Source organism: Alligator mississippiensis, chromosome 14 (assembly GCF_030867095.1).
Source record: "Alligator mississippiensis isolate rAllMis1 chromosome 14, rAllMis1, whole genome shotgun sequence".
Lineage (NCBI taxonomy): Eukaryota > Metazoa > Chordata > Crocodylia > Alligatoridae > Alligator > Alligator mississippiensis.
The window spans coordinates 16,108,702-16,127,901 of NC_081837.1; the positions used below are offsets into that span (position 1 = coordinate 16,108,702).

Below are 19,200 nucleotides of genomic sequence, written 5' to 3' on the forward strand. Positions count from 1 at the left end.
CACAAGCTAGTAGAGAGCAGATTTAGACTGGACATAAGGAAGAACTTCTTCACAGTTCGAGTGGCCAAGGTCTGGAACGGGCTCCCAAGGGAGGTGGTGCTCTCCCCTACCCTGGGGGTCTTCAAGAGGAGGTTAGACGAGTATCTAGCTGGGGTCATCTAGACCCAGCACTCTTTCCTGCTTATGCAGGGGGTTGGACTTGATGATCTATTGAGGTCCCTTCCGACCCTAACATCTATGAATCTATGAATCTAAGACCTACCCGCAGCAAACCCATGCTGGCTCTATCCCTCAGAACATTGCCTTCTGTTAGCCTATCAAGAATGGTTTCTTTGATATTTTATTCCAGAATCTTCCCAAGGACTGAGGTCAAACTGTTTGGCCTGTAGTTTCCTAGGTCTTCGTTCCTCCCTTTCTTGAATATGGATACTACATTGGCCCTCTTCCAATCTTCTCCTGAGCTCCACGAGTTCTCGAATATCCTCGCTAGAGGCTGTGCTATGATGTGTGCCAGTTCCTTTAGCACTCTTGGATGCAACCTATCTGAACCAGCTGATTTATAGGGTGTCCAACCTCTTAAAATGCCTCCCTCACAAGATCCACGCCAGTGGTGGGATATTCATCCTCACCCTGGTCATCATCCCACGTCATGTTAGGCAGGGTGGTCCCTTTGGGCTGGTGAAAAACCGATGCTAAGTAATCATTAAGCAGGTTGGCTTTTTCCTGGGTGTCAGTAGTTAGCTGCCCCAGCTGGTTTAGCAGGGGTCCAATGCTGCCCTTGTTTTTCTTTTGACTCCCCACATATGTGAAGAAGGACTTTTTATTGTCCTTGATTTGTGTAGCCAGTTGGAGTTCAGTTGTAGCCTCGGCTTTCCTAGTTCGCTCTCTGCAGGTGCGGACCAGTGCAGTATACTCCTCGTTAGTGGTATTTCCTGTCCTCCATCCTTTATACGTCTCTCTTTCTAAGCATTGGAGGTCCATGAGTTCCCTGTTGAGCCAAGGGAGTTGTTGGGCCCTTTTACCACCTGTCCTTCGGTTTGGGATGGACTCCCCTTGTGCTTCTAAGATCGATTCCTTAAGGAGCAACCACGCGTCATGAACTCCCCTCCCTGTGAAATCATGGCCATTCAGGGCCTCAAGAACAAGCCTCTTGAGGTTATGAACATCAGCTTTCCTAAGGTCAAGGACTACTGGATTGCTGACTGACTTGCCAGCTTTGCGAAGGATAGTGAAAGTGATCAGCTCATGGTCATAGTCACCCAGCTTCCCTTCAATTCTTAGGCCACTGATTAGTAGGCCTGTGTGAATAGGGAAGTATTAGATTTGGATTGACCAATTCACAGGACAGTGATTCGATTCAGAGATTTGGATAACAGTCCTGAATTGATTTGGCCAAATCAGCTTTGAAAGTTTTGGCACGGATTCGGAGAAATTTGGCAATAGGCTATAGTGGGGAATCACTGAAATACTGATAACTTTGTCAGTTTTTGGATGATTTGGATAAAACTTACTCATGGTAACTCATTCTGAGAGCATGAAGTGTGCCAAGTTTCAAGGATATAGGTATAGGGGGTTCTGGGAAACTGCACCTCAACCTGCTGACAAGAGAAACTCATAACGTGTGACTGTGTGTGTGTTAAGGTGCACCCTCACTGGCTCTGGGGCCTCTGCATGACACAGTAGTGTGCCCCAGTGAGGTCTACAGCCCCAGCCCAGTCCACCACTTTAAATAACAACAGGTAAGCAGTACAGTAATACTAGCATCTCAGGCAGCCAGACTGTCACAGACTAGACCCTTTTTTTCCTTTCCTCCAAGAGCTTCTTCTCCAGCAGCTGCCAGAGCACTCTCCTTGCCAGCCCTAGCCCTGGGGCTTACATGTGCCCAGGGTCCTATCTCCTCCTGGTCAGCTGACCGGACACAGGTGCAAGGGGTGTTAGTCTAAGGACTTAGTACTGGCAGATTGTTGGGTCAATCTGGTATCTTTTAGTAGACCAACTAAAGAGTTAGAGAAATTTATCTTAGCAAGCTTTCAGGTTGGAAAAACCTTAGTCAGGCTGAGGAAGCATCTGCAGTTGGTGTGTGCTCTTCCTGGATGGAAGGAATAGTAAAGAAGCCAGAGGTGGGCATGCAATGCAAGCAAGAAAGCCAGTCAGTGAAAGTGGAAATGGAGGTGTCAGGGGGTAAGAGAGACAGGCTGGGGGAAGTGGGAAGGGGGATGTAGCAGGTAAAAGTGGGAGCAGTACCTGGGGAGTCAGATGTCAAGCAAGTTGTAGTGCGTCATAAATCCAATGTCTATGTTGAATCCATGAGTTTCTGTACCAAGGAGGCTGATGAAGTGAAGTTCATAGGCCTGGCTGTGAAAAGTGGTTTGTAAATTCAAACAAGCACCAGACCTTGCTAACCTCATCGCCAGAAGCCAACTTCCTACAACGCAAAACACAAAACTTGCCAACATATCTCCAGTCCCCCCATAAACTGCACACCAGAATATATCAAAGACGACAATACCCAACTACCTGCGGGGGCACATTTCTCATTAAAAACCCCCCACTCTGTCTCCAGTCTCTTAGGCCTGATCCTCAAAGGGAATTTACAAACCACTTTTCACAGGGGGGGGCAGAGGTGGGGCAGGTCTGTCCTTCCTCACCTGCTCCCTGCTTGGTCCCCCGTTATCCCCTGACCAACAGCCTCAGCTGTGCAGGGGACCCAGATGTCAGTGGCTGTCAGGAACTGGACCCACCAGCAAGTGAGCTACATTTGTTGAAGGAGAATGCAACTACACTACTGCAGTCCCCTGAATTCCCCCCTGCCTAGGACTCTCCCTGCATAACAGTAAGCATGTCCTTTAGGTTTAACAGTCTCTAACAAGTCTAGTCTATGGAAAACCAAACAAACAAAAAACCCCGCCAAGTACAGTCTCTTTGTTGAAATGAGTGAAAACAGATTTTTTTGTCCCCTGAAAAACTGAGAAGCAGTTTGTGCATGGCACATGTGTGATGCATATTAAGTAATGCAAGTAAATATAATTTAACATTACAGCAGTTTGCTATGGATCTACCACACATCTCTTTTTAAATAAAATCAGGATTTTTTTCCATATAGAAGCCTGTTTCCTGAAACAGAAAACAAATGGCTATAGCCAAAGTAAAACAAATGAAGCTAAATCCACAAAAAGACCAATAAAAGAATTTAAGTTTTATAATGGCTCTTCAAATATATTTCAAGAACTGTAGGAATATATATCTTGATATAGAAAATGTTTGTATGCAGAGCATCTCATACACTAAGATGTCACTGTAACAGTTTCTGCAGTACCAACCACATTGTGTTACAAACATTATATGCAAAGATTTCATAACAGATGGATTTGATATATTTTGTTTGGACCATTCATTAAATACATGCGCATATGCTGTATTAACAATACATATGTAAAAAATGTCCTAATTCAATAAGTTGTCCTTCTAAAATTGGCAGGCAGAAAAGTGCCAGATTTCCACAGAGCCTAACTTGATATAAATAAGATGCTACATAAGGCTTTTCCTTTAATTTTTTTTTTTTTTTTTTGGCCATGCCCAATGCCATTAACTACATCAGAGCCATCTAGTTTCTGAGTGACTGGGAGCCACAGGAGTCCCATCCATACTGTGTGGGCCACAGCTGCATGGGCTGCATGCTGCCTCTCCCACTCCTTGGCCAAACTGCATGGGCTGCTGATGGACTATGCGGGTGTGTCCACACGAGCACACACATGCCTCTTACAGCCCCTTTGAGATGCTGCAAGAGGCGCATGCAGGAACAAAAAACATTCCCCGCGCTGCAGATTTGCCGTTCCCTGCACTACAAAATTAGATAGCTGGATATCCAGGGGTCAAAAAAGACCCCAGGGGAAAAAAGTGGGGCAGGTCACAGTCCCAGATAGTACCTACAGGCAGCTGGAGGCTTGGATCCTCCACAGAGATGCTCTGGTAGCCAGCCAGAACATTTCTATGGCTGGTCCTTGCCCCGGTGCTGAAGCACACTGCCTGCCCATGCTGGGCAAGCCGTGGTGCAAGTTGTAGGGTCTTGGACCCAGCTTCACGGCAGGTAAGTAGAGGGGGTGGGGACCATGGGGGGGCCCACCTGGCCCCAGCACCCCATTCGTTCTCCCTGCTCCCCGCTTGCTCTCCTGTTCAGCCCCAGCCCCCTGCACTCACTGGCAGTAACAGCAGCAGTCAGGGCTGCTTGGGGCATCATGGCACAGCCTCCCCTGTGGGGGACAGCAGGGCTTGGCCCCAGCCACCTGGCACCCATGCTACCGCATCACGCAGCATGGCACTATGGACTCTCGCAGCTCTGGGCTGTTCAGGCTGAGTGGCACCAAGCCCCGGGTGACAGCCGCAGCACCGCCAAGCTTCCAAACGGCGTGCAGTACCCGGCCAAGCCGGACCACATCCCATCAGTGGTGCAGCTGCAGTGTGGGTGCCAGGCAGCCAGGGCCAAGCCCTGCTGTCCCGCGGGAGGGGCGGTGCCATGCAGCCCCAACCACTGCCGCTGCTGCTGGTAAGCTGCTGGCAGTGCGGGAGGCTGGAGCTGGAGCTGGGCAGGGGAGCGATCAGGAGGCTGGAGCTGACTGGGGGAATCCCTGAATCGTTTCCAGGCTCCTGATCACTCCCCTGCTCATCTCCAGGCTCCTGATTGCTCCCCTGCTTGTCTCTAGCCTTGGGAGGACTGGAGATGAACAGGAGGCTGGAGACAAGCAGGGGACTGACGCAGAGGCTGGAGATGGCCTCGTCCCAACCTGGGTGCATGTGCCTGCCCCCATGCCCTGCTGCTACCTGTCTTGGCAAAGCCATGGCTTGTCTTGGTGGCACGGGGAGGCTGGAGAGGTTTCCGATGCTGCGCGCTGCTTGTCTGAGGCAGTGCAGCGACACGCTCCCATGCCTTACTGCCCCAGCTGGGTGAGCGGTGGGAGGGCATAGCCCCCACTCCCAGCACCTTCCGCCCATCCGGAGCGTGGCCCAGCCTGCCCCACGCAGATTTGGGGTCACATGCCCGCTCCCATGCCCTCCAGCACTGGTGGTGAGAGCCACTGGAGGAGCCACCGGAAAAGCAGCTCCTGGACTGGTGGCGCTCAGTGGTGGGAGCTCCCCTCCCAAAGTTAGGGCACCTTTTCTAGACCTCTAGAAAAGTATGCGATTAAATAAGGTAAATAGAAAGAAATGGAAGAGCAACTTTTATTTCATATTTTTATATCCTAATTCATCCATTTTAAACATCCAAAATCATTTGGGAGGGGAGAGGGAAGGGGGACAGGCTTTACTTCCCTTACGATTAACCTCTTGTAAAATGCAATAACTATCATTTGATATGTGCATCGCTCATCTTTTTTGTTTGAATAGTTTTTTTCATCTTTTCTAGTGGCTGTATTTTAAAGCTCTGCAATCGTTTCTGCTCATGTCATCTCTGTCCAATGTTAACTTGCTGTTTTATAAGTGATGGTGAGGTTTTAACATGTTTCTAAAATGTGTAGTTTGCTAAATTGACTCGTAACATTATATAAAAAAAATTGATTTGACGTATATGGATACAGCAGCACTTCTGTTGCTCAGTTCATGCTGTAAACAATTTTGAAGTTAATCAATCAGTGCTTGAACATTGCTGCACAGGAATAGGGAGGAGAAACAAATAAAAAAGCTAACAAGTTTACCTGAGAAAAAATTATAAGGGTATCCTACAAAGATTTATTAAGTCAAGTACCACTGCAAACAGTGGGCTGACCAGTGCTTTCTCAATATAAAATCTACAAAAGAAGACTTCGGGTGTGGACAGATGTTATTTATAATGCTACGAAGTATGTCAACACTACAGAGATGTAGCGCTATGGGGCATACAGGGATTCCAGCCCCCAGGCTGCAGAACTACAAAGTCACCTTGAAGGTATGCCTTCCAGCCAAGAATAGGGACCTGGTTCTTTACTTCCTGTGGCCCCCACAGCAGAGAGGCTGTTTCCAGGGCATACTCTCCTCACCCTGCTGCTGCTAGCCCAGCAAAAAGTTCCTCTTTGAAAGTACTTTTATACTTCTGAAAGTATTTTGTAGTACTTTCAGGGCGCATCTACACGGAAGCTTTGCTGTGCATTAGACTAATGTGCAGTAATATGTTATCATCTACATGTGCATGGGATTTAGTGTGCAATAAATTGGGCTAATGAGGTATTTGCAAGTACCGGGAAATACAGGTACTAGATTAATGGTGCATTAGGTACTGCACAGTAGCACAAATGTAGATGGTGACTAGGAGCAATTTGCTCCTGGGCAGCAGGGGGCCCACTGGTGCCTGGCTAAGCTCTGAAGTAGGGGGCAATTGTGCTGGCTGCAGGGGCAGCTGTCTCCCTGCCATATGCTGATTGGGACCCATCCCGATCTCCGTGTGGCCAGGAGAGCTCTCCCAGCAACCAGGACTGCTGTGTCCCAGCCACATGGAGAGCAGGAAGAGACCTGATCCCCTTGTAGCTGCGAGAGCCATCCCTGCTCGTAGGGGATGCTGCCAGCCAGTCACATGGGGATCAGGACCCTCCCAGTCCTCATGTGGACAGGAAAGCTGTCACTGTTCATCAGGGACACTGCCTGCCATCCATGTGGGGACTGGGATGCTGCTCCTGTTGGGCACAATTTGCTCCTGAGAGGGGCGCGCATGTACACGTGCCCCAGAACACTTTAGTAAGCCTGAATAAAATTCAGTTGCATTAATTGCACATGTAGACATGCACTCAGTGTCTGTAGTGGTACAGACAGCTTGAACTGCTGCACTATTGCTCCTTTATTTAGCTCTACAAGGTGCATTTAGAGCTACAAATATAACACCTGTCCATGGCAATGGGCAGTTACTCTCTGCAGAGATCTCTTCCATTGTGATTCCACTGTGCTGTTCTGCTAGAAGAGGTGCAGATTTCCTTACCCTGCCGAATAGATCATGGGGTTTACATGAAACCCTCTTGGCCCCTAAAGTTATGTACATGAGATGCAGAATTATTGAACTGTTAGAGCACTTTCATGGAAGCTAGCAAGGTGTCACAAGGTGAACATCCCTTCTACATGGGAATTTTTAGGATCCAGCTCCTAGGATTACCCACCCAAGTAAAGTTTTGCAAGATTTGCTCCAAGATGATCTGTCTGTCTTCAAGGAAACATTTTAGGCTTGAGTACTTTTGGAATTCAGGGTAGGGCACATAACATACAAATGTACGTATTTTTGTTTTGGGATTGTCTGTAAAGTAAACCAGCATTTTCTCACATGGAATATTCTTTCATTTTATTGCTAGATAGACTTGTACAGTGAAAAATAGGTCAAGAACAGTAATCTAAATCTACTGCTAATAAATAATTAAAGCTAATGGAATTTTCACAAGATCTGTGATCTAAAATATTTCAGAAAGTACGATAGCGTACAACTTGCTGCTATATATCAAGGGTTTTTTATTTATTAGCATGGTAGGTAGAACCATACCTATGAATGAAATTTTAAATAATTTTTCTATGCAGAGTGTTAGGATGTTTTCATCGCTTTAAATGATGAATAGTGTTGTAAAACATTCTTAACACAAGTCATTCTCTAATTATTAGATTCCAAGTAAAGGTTTTAGCACCCTTGAGATATGAGAGGCTTTTCATAGTATTAAATCATATTATAAATAGAGAAACACAGTTGTTTGATCATAAATTTTAATTCGTCCTTATATTTAAGAATTAAATACCTAGTCTCTACTCATCCACAAAACTTGCTTTTGTATGTAGTTAAGAGTTTAGTTTGTTCCTTTTTAGTATAGGGCTATATGACAGTCAAATTTAATAATAATAATTTAAAGAGACCTAGATGTTTTCTACTACTAATTTAAAAAAAAAAAAATGTTTGCTTGCGATTTACAGAAGGACTGGAATACTTAGTTTTCCTTCATGTCTGCAGCTGCTGCTGAAAACAAATAAAAATAACATAGAGATAGATAAAAGTATTTGTTTGTGAGTCAGATTTCTTTGACATTTGAAGTTAATTATGGCTCCAATAGGGGGAAGCTTGGTGGCTTTTGGGCTGACTAGTGGTCTGAGAGGCGAAAGAGGCAAGTGTTCAAGGCTACAGCCTTTGGTGGCTGGGCACACTGCCCTTCTCGGGTGCAGCTAGCATTAGCTTACCTGCTCAGCAGCTATGGCCCTGGGCATTGGGCGGGGGAGATGAAGGTCAAGGCTCTCTGTGGCCTCTTCTGGTTGAGCAGAGGACCTTCATGGCTGGGGCCAATTTTTGAATGGTCAGCTACAGGATAGCAGAGCAGGGTGAGCTGCCATGCAGCCAGCTGAGGCCCCGGATTCAAGACTGCCACCTGACATCACCCTACCTCCCTCCCCTTAATGGTGGCCTCTGGGGGTCTCTGGTCCAGGTTTCTGTGAATTGTTCTCCTGAGATTTTTGAGGCAAGGATAGCAGTGTGATGCCTGGGTTGGCAGTCCGTGGGCCATCAAACTTTGCTGGCGATGCCTTACCTGGACTACTGTGTATAGTTTTAGACACCACACTTAAAGAAGGATGCGGACAGTTTAGAAAGAGTCCAGCCCAGAACAGCAAACATTAGGGGCCTGGGAGAGAAGACTTACGAGGAAAGGTTGAAAGACCTAGAATTATTTAGTCTGGAAAAGAGAAGGCTGCAGGGTGGGATTTGATAACAGTCTTCAAACAGCTGATGGGTGATTACAGAGAGGATGGAGATAGGCTTTTCTCTGTGGCCAAAGGGGACACAGGGTTAGAAGCGGTGGCCTCAAACCTCAGTAGGAGAAATTTAGGTTGGAGATTAGAAGGGACATTCTGACTATGAGGGTGGTCAAGCATTGGGACAAGCTAGAGATGTTGGAGAGTCTCCACCTTGGGAGCTTTCAAGAGTAGATTGGGAAGACTTTTGGCTGCGATGATTTAGTTGGGGACGATCCAGCCTTGAGCAGAGGTCTGGACTAGATGGCTTTATGCAGTTCTTTCCAGTCCTATCTTTTTGTAGTGCTATGAAGCATATATGTATGAAAGATCTTCCTAAAGTGGCCAGCATAAATATAACTATAGGAGAGACAGCATTCATGTTCAACTTTCCAGGCTTCCGGTAGGCTTGAAATAGCTCTGGGTTTTAAAACATACAAAGTTGTGCATTACTTCCTTCATCAAGGCTTTTTAACTTGTTTCTTACTTTTCCTTTCCTATCTCTGTGTTGCTAAATATTAAAAATTCAGTAATAGGTTGAGGTAATAGTTGCATGGACCAGTGTGTGGGATTCTTCCTGGAGGGTTACATGCAGGAAAATATTTTCATATTCCAAAGAAATGAAGTGTAACACGTGCATATACTTTTTGAGTGGAAGAGATGTTTACTACTGGCTGGCCCTTTTGAAGTGGGAATGCCTTTTGAGGATATGCTCTTTTCCCTTCTCATGTGGATTGAGAGAAGAATTACCTTTCCCCTCAATAAGTATTGTACTTGTGTTTTTTTAAGTTCTTGTCAGAAAGCATCTGGAGTCATAATTTTCAGCTTTACCAGTTTTCAGTGCAGGGCCAGTTGTTAGTTCCTTATTACTTGTAGCCTAACAAGGAAGGAAATGCAAAAGGGTAAGATGGCAGAAAAGCCCTAGCATCTTACTTGTGATAAGCCAGCTCGGAAATAGGATGTGACAGCTGAACTAATGTCGTCACTGATGCTGATACAACTGGGCTGCTTCTCATTATGATTTCTCTGCCAGACACTGTGACACTCACCAGCCAGTGTGCATCCAGAGTAGACAATCTGCAGAATAGATCCTAGAAAATGTGGCACAGTAGGTAGAAGGAAGAATATTTACCTCTTTTTTTTTTTTATATATATAATGCATTACTGTTGTGAATGATAAAACTATAGGTCAAGACAGCCTTATTAGGGCCTTTTTGTCAAACTAGGATCACAGGGCTTTTGTTACTGCAGATTAAGCATTTGGAGGAAATGACATCAGGGTGTCTGAAGAAGTAAAAGATGCTGTGTAACTTCAGACCATGACTTAATTAAAAGTGCAGTACCCTCAAGTGTACTATATTAAAATGGCAATAGATAAATAATACTATGTGGGTATCAAAAATACATTTTCAGACTGTTAATTTTTTCCCGTTAATGGGAAATGGAGTTTAAAAATTATTGGGATTCAGATTTCATTGTGTAGTTATTTAATCAACTAGTTATTTTATACTACTGTAAAGAGAAGAGATACTACATTGGCCTTCAGTGTTATGCAGATGATAAAACATGCTAATTCTTATGCTTGTTTAGGTGCTGAGTTTGCCTATGACAGAAGAGTTTCCTGGCAAAGACTCTTCTGGTAAATCATGCACAGAGATCATACTTAGATGGCATGGAAAAATAGGCTTATAATTTGATTGTACAGAAGCACTTGAATGTTTTGATACTTTTGTGTTGATATTTTTATCATTTGTTGTAATGTGTAGTTGAACATGCCCTTTCTAGCTGCAATTCTTGATTCCAGTGATTTGCCACTGAAACTGTCTGCAAGGGCTAGATTTGGTTGCTTCACCTGTTTGATTACAGCCCGGACAGTAAAGGCCTCTATACTTTAAAAAGATAATAAATCACACAGGGTGTGTCTACACATTCATTAATAATCTTTTGCTACTACACATTCAGTTTAGTACCTTTAATATGAGGTAGTAACTAAATTAGGTTACCCTAATGCGCAGTAGCAAAAATGCATGCTTTATTAGTGATGCTGATGGGCAGTAGCCTAATTTTACCACGTATTAGCATATTAGCGCAGTTTTTCCCGTGACGCTCTAATGCTCAGTAAAACAGGCTACTGTGTGTTAAAGCTCACATGTAGCTGCACCAACAGTGTTGTTGTTAACCAGCATTGTGTATTCCTATGGGTCAGAATTGAGCATCCTTATTTTTTGTCTGTTCAGGTTAATGTAAAGAAGGTAGAATTATATTTGACATTATAATATTTGGAGGCATAGTCTGATGAGGAATTCCTCAAACTGACAAAAATACAGCTAAGTAGAAATGATTTAACTGGTGAGTTGCGGCAAGTTCTGACTGCTTTTGTGGTTTATTTTCTTCTTTTTGTGACCTGACGAAAGTTTTAATGCCACTTAGCCAAGTAAGAAATCATAAAACTAGACCATACTTAAAATTAATTTAAAAATTAATTAGCTAGTTGAGACATATAATAATTTCTTTTGGTGTGTAGCATTCGGTTTACATTTCAGGAATCTCCATGTGTATTTATTTTGGACTTCCTTATACTAGAGCAGACATCAGGATTTTTTTGTGATTTTTCTCAAGGCCTTTATTTATATGAAGGAAGATGTGATGATAGTCATTAAGTGCCGCATCTTTCTTGCCCTTAGCTACCGTTTCAAGTTATCAAAGCATTTTACATTATTAAATTGGACCACCGTGCCAGTCTGCGCCCAGAGATTTCCCCTAGATGAGTTCCCCATGTAATAGAACCGTTCCTGGAATATTGGTTGAATCACTCTGAGCTTCAACATTCATAAAAAGCATGCTATATATACCCATATACTGCATCTCTAGCATGACACTTTGTATGTATTAGTTTTATCTGTCATGGAAGTTGCTGTAAAAAAAATGGCTTACATTTTTGATACCATGATATGCTTATTAAAATATGTATTAATATAAATGAATGTTTTTATCATAATATAACTATATTATATATGGATATATTAATTATTAATATAATGTCTGGCTTATCAATGTATTGATTGCTTGGGAGATGCTTTCAGAATCCATCAGGTAAGGATTGTATAAAAGGTTGGAAGGCAGGTTGTATGGCAATCCAAATGTTTTTAAAGCTGTTAGTATAGGATCATAGAGAAGTAGGGTTGGGAGGGACCTCCAGAGGCCATCTAGCCGAGCTCCCTGCCTGAGGCAGGATCATCCCTAGCCAAACAGTCCTGTACAAATACGTACACTACCTTCTTAATAAAACTACTGTCAACCCTAACACAATACAAGACATAATACCTTAACCTGCAACGCTAGTCATACAGTTATTGTGTTGTTTTAGGATCTTAAACCACTACAGAAACTTCACAGGTAATATTAAAATGATTCAGGACAAATAGAGCCCTAACGTTAAAACACCACTGTTTTATTGATGTTGGTAGTTCAGCCTCTATAGTTTGAGTTGTTTTTTTCCCTTCTTAAACTAGATAGCCAGAAATATTTACTGCTGCTTTGATACTTTGTCCTGACCTATTTTACTTGCTTTCTATTTTTGTCTTATGGTGTAATAATTCATTCAGATTTTTAATGATACCCTCCAAGAGTTTTAGCCAATGAGAACTCAGTGATATATTGCATGCAATATAGTAAGATTTGAATACACAAAGCCAGGACATTTCATACTGATAATGTGGTGGCCAGGAATGGGGAGACGCTGGGGATCAAATTGGTGCTAACTTTGATTCAGGGCTGTCCAGCTTCAATGTGGCCAGAGGTCACATGCCCTATGGCTTGCACCAAGAGCCCCATACCATGGGGAGCAGCACTAGCAGGGGTCATGGTCCCCCCAGACTGCGTGTGAGTGCGCAGACACTCCCCAACCCCACTGCACAGTGCATGCAGGCTGGCACTCCCCTGCATGGCACTCTGCCTCACCTTCAGCTCCCTGTGGGCTGCTAGTGGCACTGCACTGCAAAGGCACACTGGACTTCTGGCTCCCCTTGCATAGCAGGTTGTGCCGTGCTGTCACATTGCCTTGCCCCCTGGGGTGGGGGTATACAACATGGAGCAGAAGCCAGGGGCGGGAGAGGGAACCCTCTGCAGCCAGAGCAATAGGGGAAGTGGCAGCTGGGTGGGAGATAGGGTTCTGCATGTTAACGGCTTGCTGGCCTCATGAAGCCTACAGGCTGCTAGATGGACAGCCCTGCTTTCGTTGATTTGACTTCTGACATTTTGTTTCCCTGATGGTTCAGCCGTTGGCTTTTAATTTTCTTTTGGATGCCAATTATTTCTACCTGTCTTTCTTCCCCTTCAAATCTCCATATCATTAAATATGAATGTGGAGACAGCAACTTTCCTGCAGGGCCCCCAACCCTTGCAAGGGCAGTAGCAAGACTGTTACTTCTTTACTATAAAGAGTTCTTTATATAAGTTCCTGTAAATAATGTTGTTGCCACACCACAAACCTCATCAAGATAACTACTGACTAACTACAGTCTCTCACTTGCCCTGAGCCAGCTCAGTTGCTGGTTCAGGCAGCATCCTGAGACACTCCTAGAAACCAGCAACTTTTGGGTTCCCTACTGCCAGATGTGGCCGTGCTTTGTTTTGCTGAACTTCTTCATGATACTTTGCATAAGAGTCATTATTACTTGCAAATATACCTTCTGTATAGAGTGATTTCAGTGCTGTGGATGAAGCTTTACTTTTGCACTTGATCTTCAGAATAAGAGACCCTGAGGCCAGTTCTGAACCCAGGTCTCCTACACTTCTGCAAGCTGTGTGGTTGCATCACAAACTAGTTTGAAATTAATAGGAATTGCCAAGGACAGATTTCTCTTTTATTTGGGAAATTTATTGCCTACAATGCTCTTCTTATTGGATCAGTACAGTTATATCAGAATAAAGTAAAAAAGGTGCCAGTTTTTCCATTATAAATCTGTTTTTCTCAGAAGTTTTATACCTTCACTGTAGACTGAAACTTGGCATGCATGATCTTGGCCCTGAATTCAAGCTTTTATTTTTATTTCTTCATTAACTTTTTATTAGTATAAACAGGATACGAGAAAAATATCTAATAATAAGTATGTAGCAGAATGTTGCATTCTGGTCTTAGAAAGTAGTTAAATATTGGGGAATACAATCAAGCCAAAATCTTATTTTTCCAGAGGTAAAGCTCATGGAGAGAAGATGCATAAACTGTATGTATTTTCATGTCCCATAAAGGACAAAAAAGTCACACCTTTCACCTAACAGACAGCAGAATGGAAAAATCCCAGCAAACATGTAGATGCATTGGAGTGCACCAAGAAATCTGAGTTTAGTTAACATTCCAAAAGCTTCCCGTAATCAAGTTTTATTTAATATTTCAAAAAAAACAACACTCCAACTGCTGACAGTATTCAAGAAGTTTGACAGCATACTACTTCAGTTTAAACACTTAATTAGTCAGGTTTAGTCTGATTAAATTCACTCTTTTTTTTCTGCTTTGTTTTGTAAATGATTGTTTCCTGATGGAATCCCTTTTGCTTTTGTCTTCCAGGACCTGCGCAAACAGGTAGCTCCATTATTGAAGAGTTTCCAGGGGGAGGTAAGAACATAAGTTTTTGTTTAGCTTGTCACTTTTGGTCTCCTTTATTTGCTTCAGGGGAAGTGGTTGTAGCCCTTCACGGGAGCTTGTTGGGTTTAGGGCTGTAAGCAGGATGGGGGCACTGGGGGGCGAGGGGAGGTGGACAGATATGGATGTGAAATATATATTTCAATACTTCTCCCACCATTCTTATAACCCCCATATTTTCAGTTATCTATGAAAAGAAGTGAACTAGACATGTTCCTGGGAGTTCAGCAGAATTGTGCTATTATGGACTGTGACGGAAAATTAAATTCTAAAGCTGGGGGTGGAAACTGTCCACAGCATCCTCTCATTTATAACACTGAAGATCAATTCAGATCCCCATCTCATCTTAATTGTCGATGTTGGCATGGCGAGAGAATGTCTGTGTGATGTTTAGGAGTTAAATATAAGGTAATTTGTAATGTATGTTAAGTAATATGGTGCATGAAATATGTATAAAACAGATACAAAATATTATAATATAATTGTAGCTTTCAGTCTTTAGTGTAAGCTTTTCCTTAAATGTGAAACATACACTAAAGAACTTGCTAGATCCTACGGTTCATAGGTGAAGTTAGAAAATCAATAAAAAGTTTCAATAACTTTGTTTTTAGCTACCTCTTCTATTCTACTAGGCATCATTCTACTGAGAAAAGGGCAGTTAAAATTATCACAAATCAAAAATGAACCTGTGGCTGTTTTGAAGTATGGCATCTTCCTATGGGAAAAGGAAGATGCAGCCTATTGCAGAATTGTAGATTTAAGCTGTGATTGATGATGAAGCACTTGCTCTCTGTCATTTTCTCAAAGAGTACTTGGGCCTGACAAGAGATTTTTGCCTTGAGTTTAATGGATCTTGCATCATTCCGTAACACCAGAAAAGCAAGAGGCTCTAAGTACTTTTCCCTCAAATTTCCTTTTGTTTCACTGCTGCCAGTGTCATTCTGTTTGTTGTAGCAATGCCAAGAAGGCATGTATAGTTTAGTCACTAAGCAGAGCTATAAATGCATGGATGAAAATGTCACTGGCTAGGTGTGTACATGTGCAAACACTGTTGGAAGCAACTCAGAACTATGAATAAAAGCGCTAATCCAGGAAAGTCTTGAGTCTGTCTAATGTGTATGTGGTAGAAAACTTAATTCATTTTTTTTTTCAATTCTATGAAAAAGAGACACTTACATGTAAGTAACTATATCATTAGAGATAAGATCCATTTCAAAATATTGCATAGTTCTAAATTGTAACTCATAAAACACTTCTCAAAAAAGATTTGTGCATCAGAGGTTGGCTTGGGACGTAAGCTTATGCCTTGTTAAAGGTTGTAGATCTCTTATCCCAAAGGCTGTACCAAAGCTGCAGAATTGTGTACTTTCTAAATCTATAATAAGCTGTAAGCTGATTTGTTTTACTATTGCAATTCCCGTCAGAGCAGTGAGAAATTTAGGAGTATGTTTTCAGAAGTCTGCATAGGGAATTAAGTGTAAACACTTATTTTTAACAAGGGTTACATTTCTGATTACTTGCACATCGTGCTCAATATATACCCCAAATAGGCAATAATTTCTTAGCTTGGAAGCAGGGTGCAATTTTTTATATCTTTTCTACTTAATTTCCCATGTTCATAAAAAAATCACTCAAATGAAATCCTTTTATAAAATAACATGTGAGGAAAAAGAATGACCTCTGTAAGTCAGTTTGACAACGGGAATTTTCACTTCCAAATTGCTTTGCACAGATTGTACCACTTAGACTCTTTCACTTTGGCTTCCAGCTTATACTGCACAGACTGGAGTGCACGGATATGCAGCGGTAATGGAGGGAATGTTGCTGGCTTGAGTATGAATCAAACTCTGCTCCTGCTACACTTAAAAGATTTCTTCCATTACACCCAATCTGTGGGTGTGAACATACAACACATTTACACTGGTATAAAAGCAGATTATGTAGGTATAATGGGAGCAGATATATATCATACAGTCCTTGGTTGATGTTATTCATTCATGGGTGTTCATTGCTGTACTAATGTAACAAAGCTTGTGTACAAATATTTTAATATGATTAATTACCAGAGTAAATCACACTGCTACAAGCCCCATCAGTGCAGTGGTCTGCTTTAGAAGATTGCATTGCTGTAACAGCATCTTTGTAGTTATACTGGAAGCAATCTCTTGATTGTAGATAGGGTCTTAGGAGCTTTCATTAAACTTGATCATAACTACCCTCATCATATTGCAGACTACAAAAAAGAACTAAGAATGACTGATTCTCAAGCTTTATGTTTCTTACACAACATGGAGTTATGTGCCTTTAATTTTGAATAGATTCATAGCCTAATGTCTGTCAAGCTATAATTTCATATCTAGAGCTAGTCTTTCAGTGCTTTTCTTAAGACCAACTTGTTGTTAATTTGTGTGCTTGGAAAAGCACAAGTAAAAAGGGCTTTCAGCATGTAAGTTGTCACTCCAACTTCTAGAGATTTTCCATATATTTTACATATACTTGTAGTTTTAGTATATGCCCCTTCTGGAACTGATTTGTAGGGGTTAAAATAGCGTGTGTGTCCGTCCCCATCCCTGTCCCCGTGTCTGTCTCCCCAGCCTCCCTCCCAATACCTCTGGAGCAATTTGGTAACGTTTTAAAATATTTTTACCCATTGGAAACAGATCATTTTTTGATATATAAAAAATAACATTAAAACTATATAGGAGAAGTCAGGAGGTGCTGACATAAAACTCGACTGTATGACATCTCCCTGCTGCAGGACTTTGTAATGGCAGTGAGCATGTTGCATACTAGGGTGCAGGGCTGTGCAAAGCTTTGGTCGCTGATTCAATTCGGAGGAGATCTGGCCCGATTCGGCAGCCAAATCTCCAAAGCCAAATTGAATCAGGAGACCCATTAATCTCTCCGAATAGAATCGGAAGCCTCTGATTCAGTTTGGAGAGATTCGACAATTCAGCCTTAGACACAGCTTTATATGGTTTTTTCTACATACCTCAAGGTACCAGGTTCAGCTCGTGAATGCTGAGACGGTGGGGTGGATGGAGTATCCGTCCCATAGGAGCACGGGGGGGGTGTCCCTGCTCAGCAGCAAACCCAGAAGTGGATAGGAAGTATTTCTGGCCCCCTTCCAGTTCCGCCACGGAGTGCATGGGGGAACCCCTGCTCCCCTTCCCCCACTCAAATTGGGATCCAAATCAGCGAACTGAATCTCTGTCCCCTGAATCAGGCCGAATCCGAATTGAATACGGCCCTCTTTGCATACCCCTACTGGGGAGCATTTTGGAGAAGGAGCAAGTGATGTAAGTGGATCTGGCATGGTTTGGAGAAGAAGGTTAATTTTAAATAGCTTATTCTCAGTATTCTTCCTGTGCATGCTTTGTTGAGCATTCAGCACATGAGCCTGCAGTTAGCTTATTTCTTTAAACATGCCCACTTCTCTTCCAGTAGTAGATTTTTTTCTTTAGTTTTATCATGGAAATTATTAAATTGTCTCCTTTCTTTGTATTTCACTTTTGTGTATTATGGGTGAGTTATTATAAATATAAAAAACTCCCAAAAAAAGCCCCCAAAAGACCTATACATACAACCAGAATGTTTTGTATTCTATAGATGTTTGTCTCAATCGGAGGAAATTGCAGATGAAAACTGTTTCAATTACCAAATATCCTATTTCCATTAGTTGCTCTAAAGAGCTGTTTTGATGTACAGATCTTGGAGGCTTAAGTAAGAGTACAGATCTTTCATGGTGACATTTAAAATAAAAGCATTCTGAAACAGCCTTTACCATGCTACAAGCATTACAATACAGTGAGAACTTACTAAATTATATTAAAGCTTTTTATTATGGTACTTGTTCCATAATTAAGATTGCATTTGAATTTCCATTCATATCCCTCTCTTTTAAAAGAATACAAATCATTGTATGTGCATCAAAGGAGGTAGGTTAGATTATTTATTTATTTACTGTGTGTCAATCAATAAGTTTGGGGGAAGGAGGACAGAGGGAAGTTAGTTTTGTGCAGGTGATATAAATTGGGTTGAGTGAGGAAGAGCAAAGGATTTGTAGGGTACTGGAGAACAGCTAAATTGGGTTGTCTAGGGAGATGTAAAAATTTTGTAAAGAAAATAATTATGTTTCTGGGTGTTAGCTGGATTCAGCGGAAATGCTCTTTCAACTTTACCTTTTAATCGGTCTTTTGGTTGCTTCAAGTAATAACTTGAGCGGCATATATAGGTAACTCACTATTCTAGGCTGAATAAAGGCCAGGATGTTAAAGGATAAGATGTTTTAAACATCTGATGAGACAGTTATTTTCAAATTAACAAGGAAAACCCTCAAGTTAATATTTATCCAAACCTTTTCCAAACACAATAGGTTGCTATAGGTTATGTCTATATAAATAGAGAAACCCTTCCATGTAAAATCCTAAATATAGCTGAAGAACATAGTTTTATATTAATGTATGGAAAAAAAATTCTGTGGAAATTTAGTGTCTGACTCCATATTTGTGATGTCTTCAAGTAGATATTTTAAGGCTGGAAAAGGATTTCCTGGGGTCATTAGCATTCTTTTCATGTGGTATAACAGTACTGTCTTACAGTAGCACAGTAATTCCTAATTTGGAGCATCCTTTATAGCAAATACTCCAAAAGAACACATTGGCATTTCTGTGACTGACATTTCTGGTGCTGCTCTTAGAATGCAAGCAGTTTTAGGAATCCCGGTATTGCCATTCTGACTCTATACTTAGCTGAATTGCTGTTTAAGTTTATTGATTTGTTCAGTTGAGTAATGTAATAATTTTCTAGCTGTGGATGCAGAAGTTGAAGATGTGATTGTACAG

General features: G+C 42.1%; 1 protein-coding gene across 9 annotated transcripts in view; it reads left to right on the top strand.

The window, feature by feature from the left end:
- Positions 1-19,200, top strand: part of CUX1 (cut like homeobox 1) — a 415,956-nt gene that overhangs the window by 161,091 nt on the left and 235,665 nt on the right. For all 9 annotated transcript variants that reach the window (XM_059717047.1, XM_059717050.1, XM_059717046.1 and 6 more), the window contains exon 3: positions 14,282-14,329. In XM_059717047.1, coding sequence (XP_059573030.1) covers positions 14,282-14,329 — 48 coding nt within the window. The remainder of the gene's footprint in view (positions 1-14,281; positions 14,330-19,200) is intronic.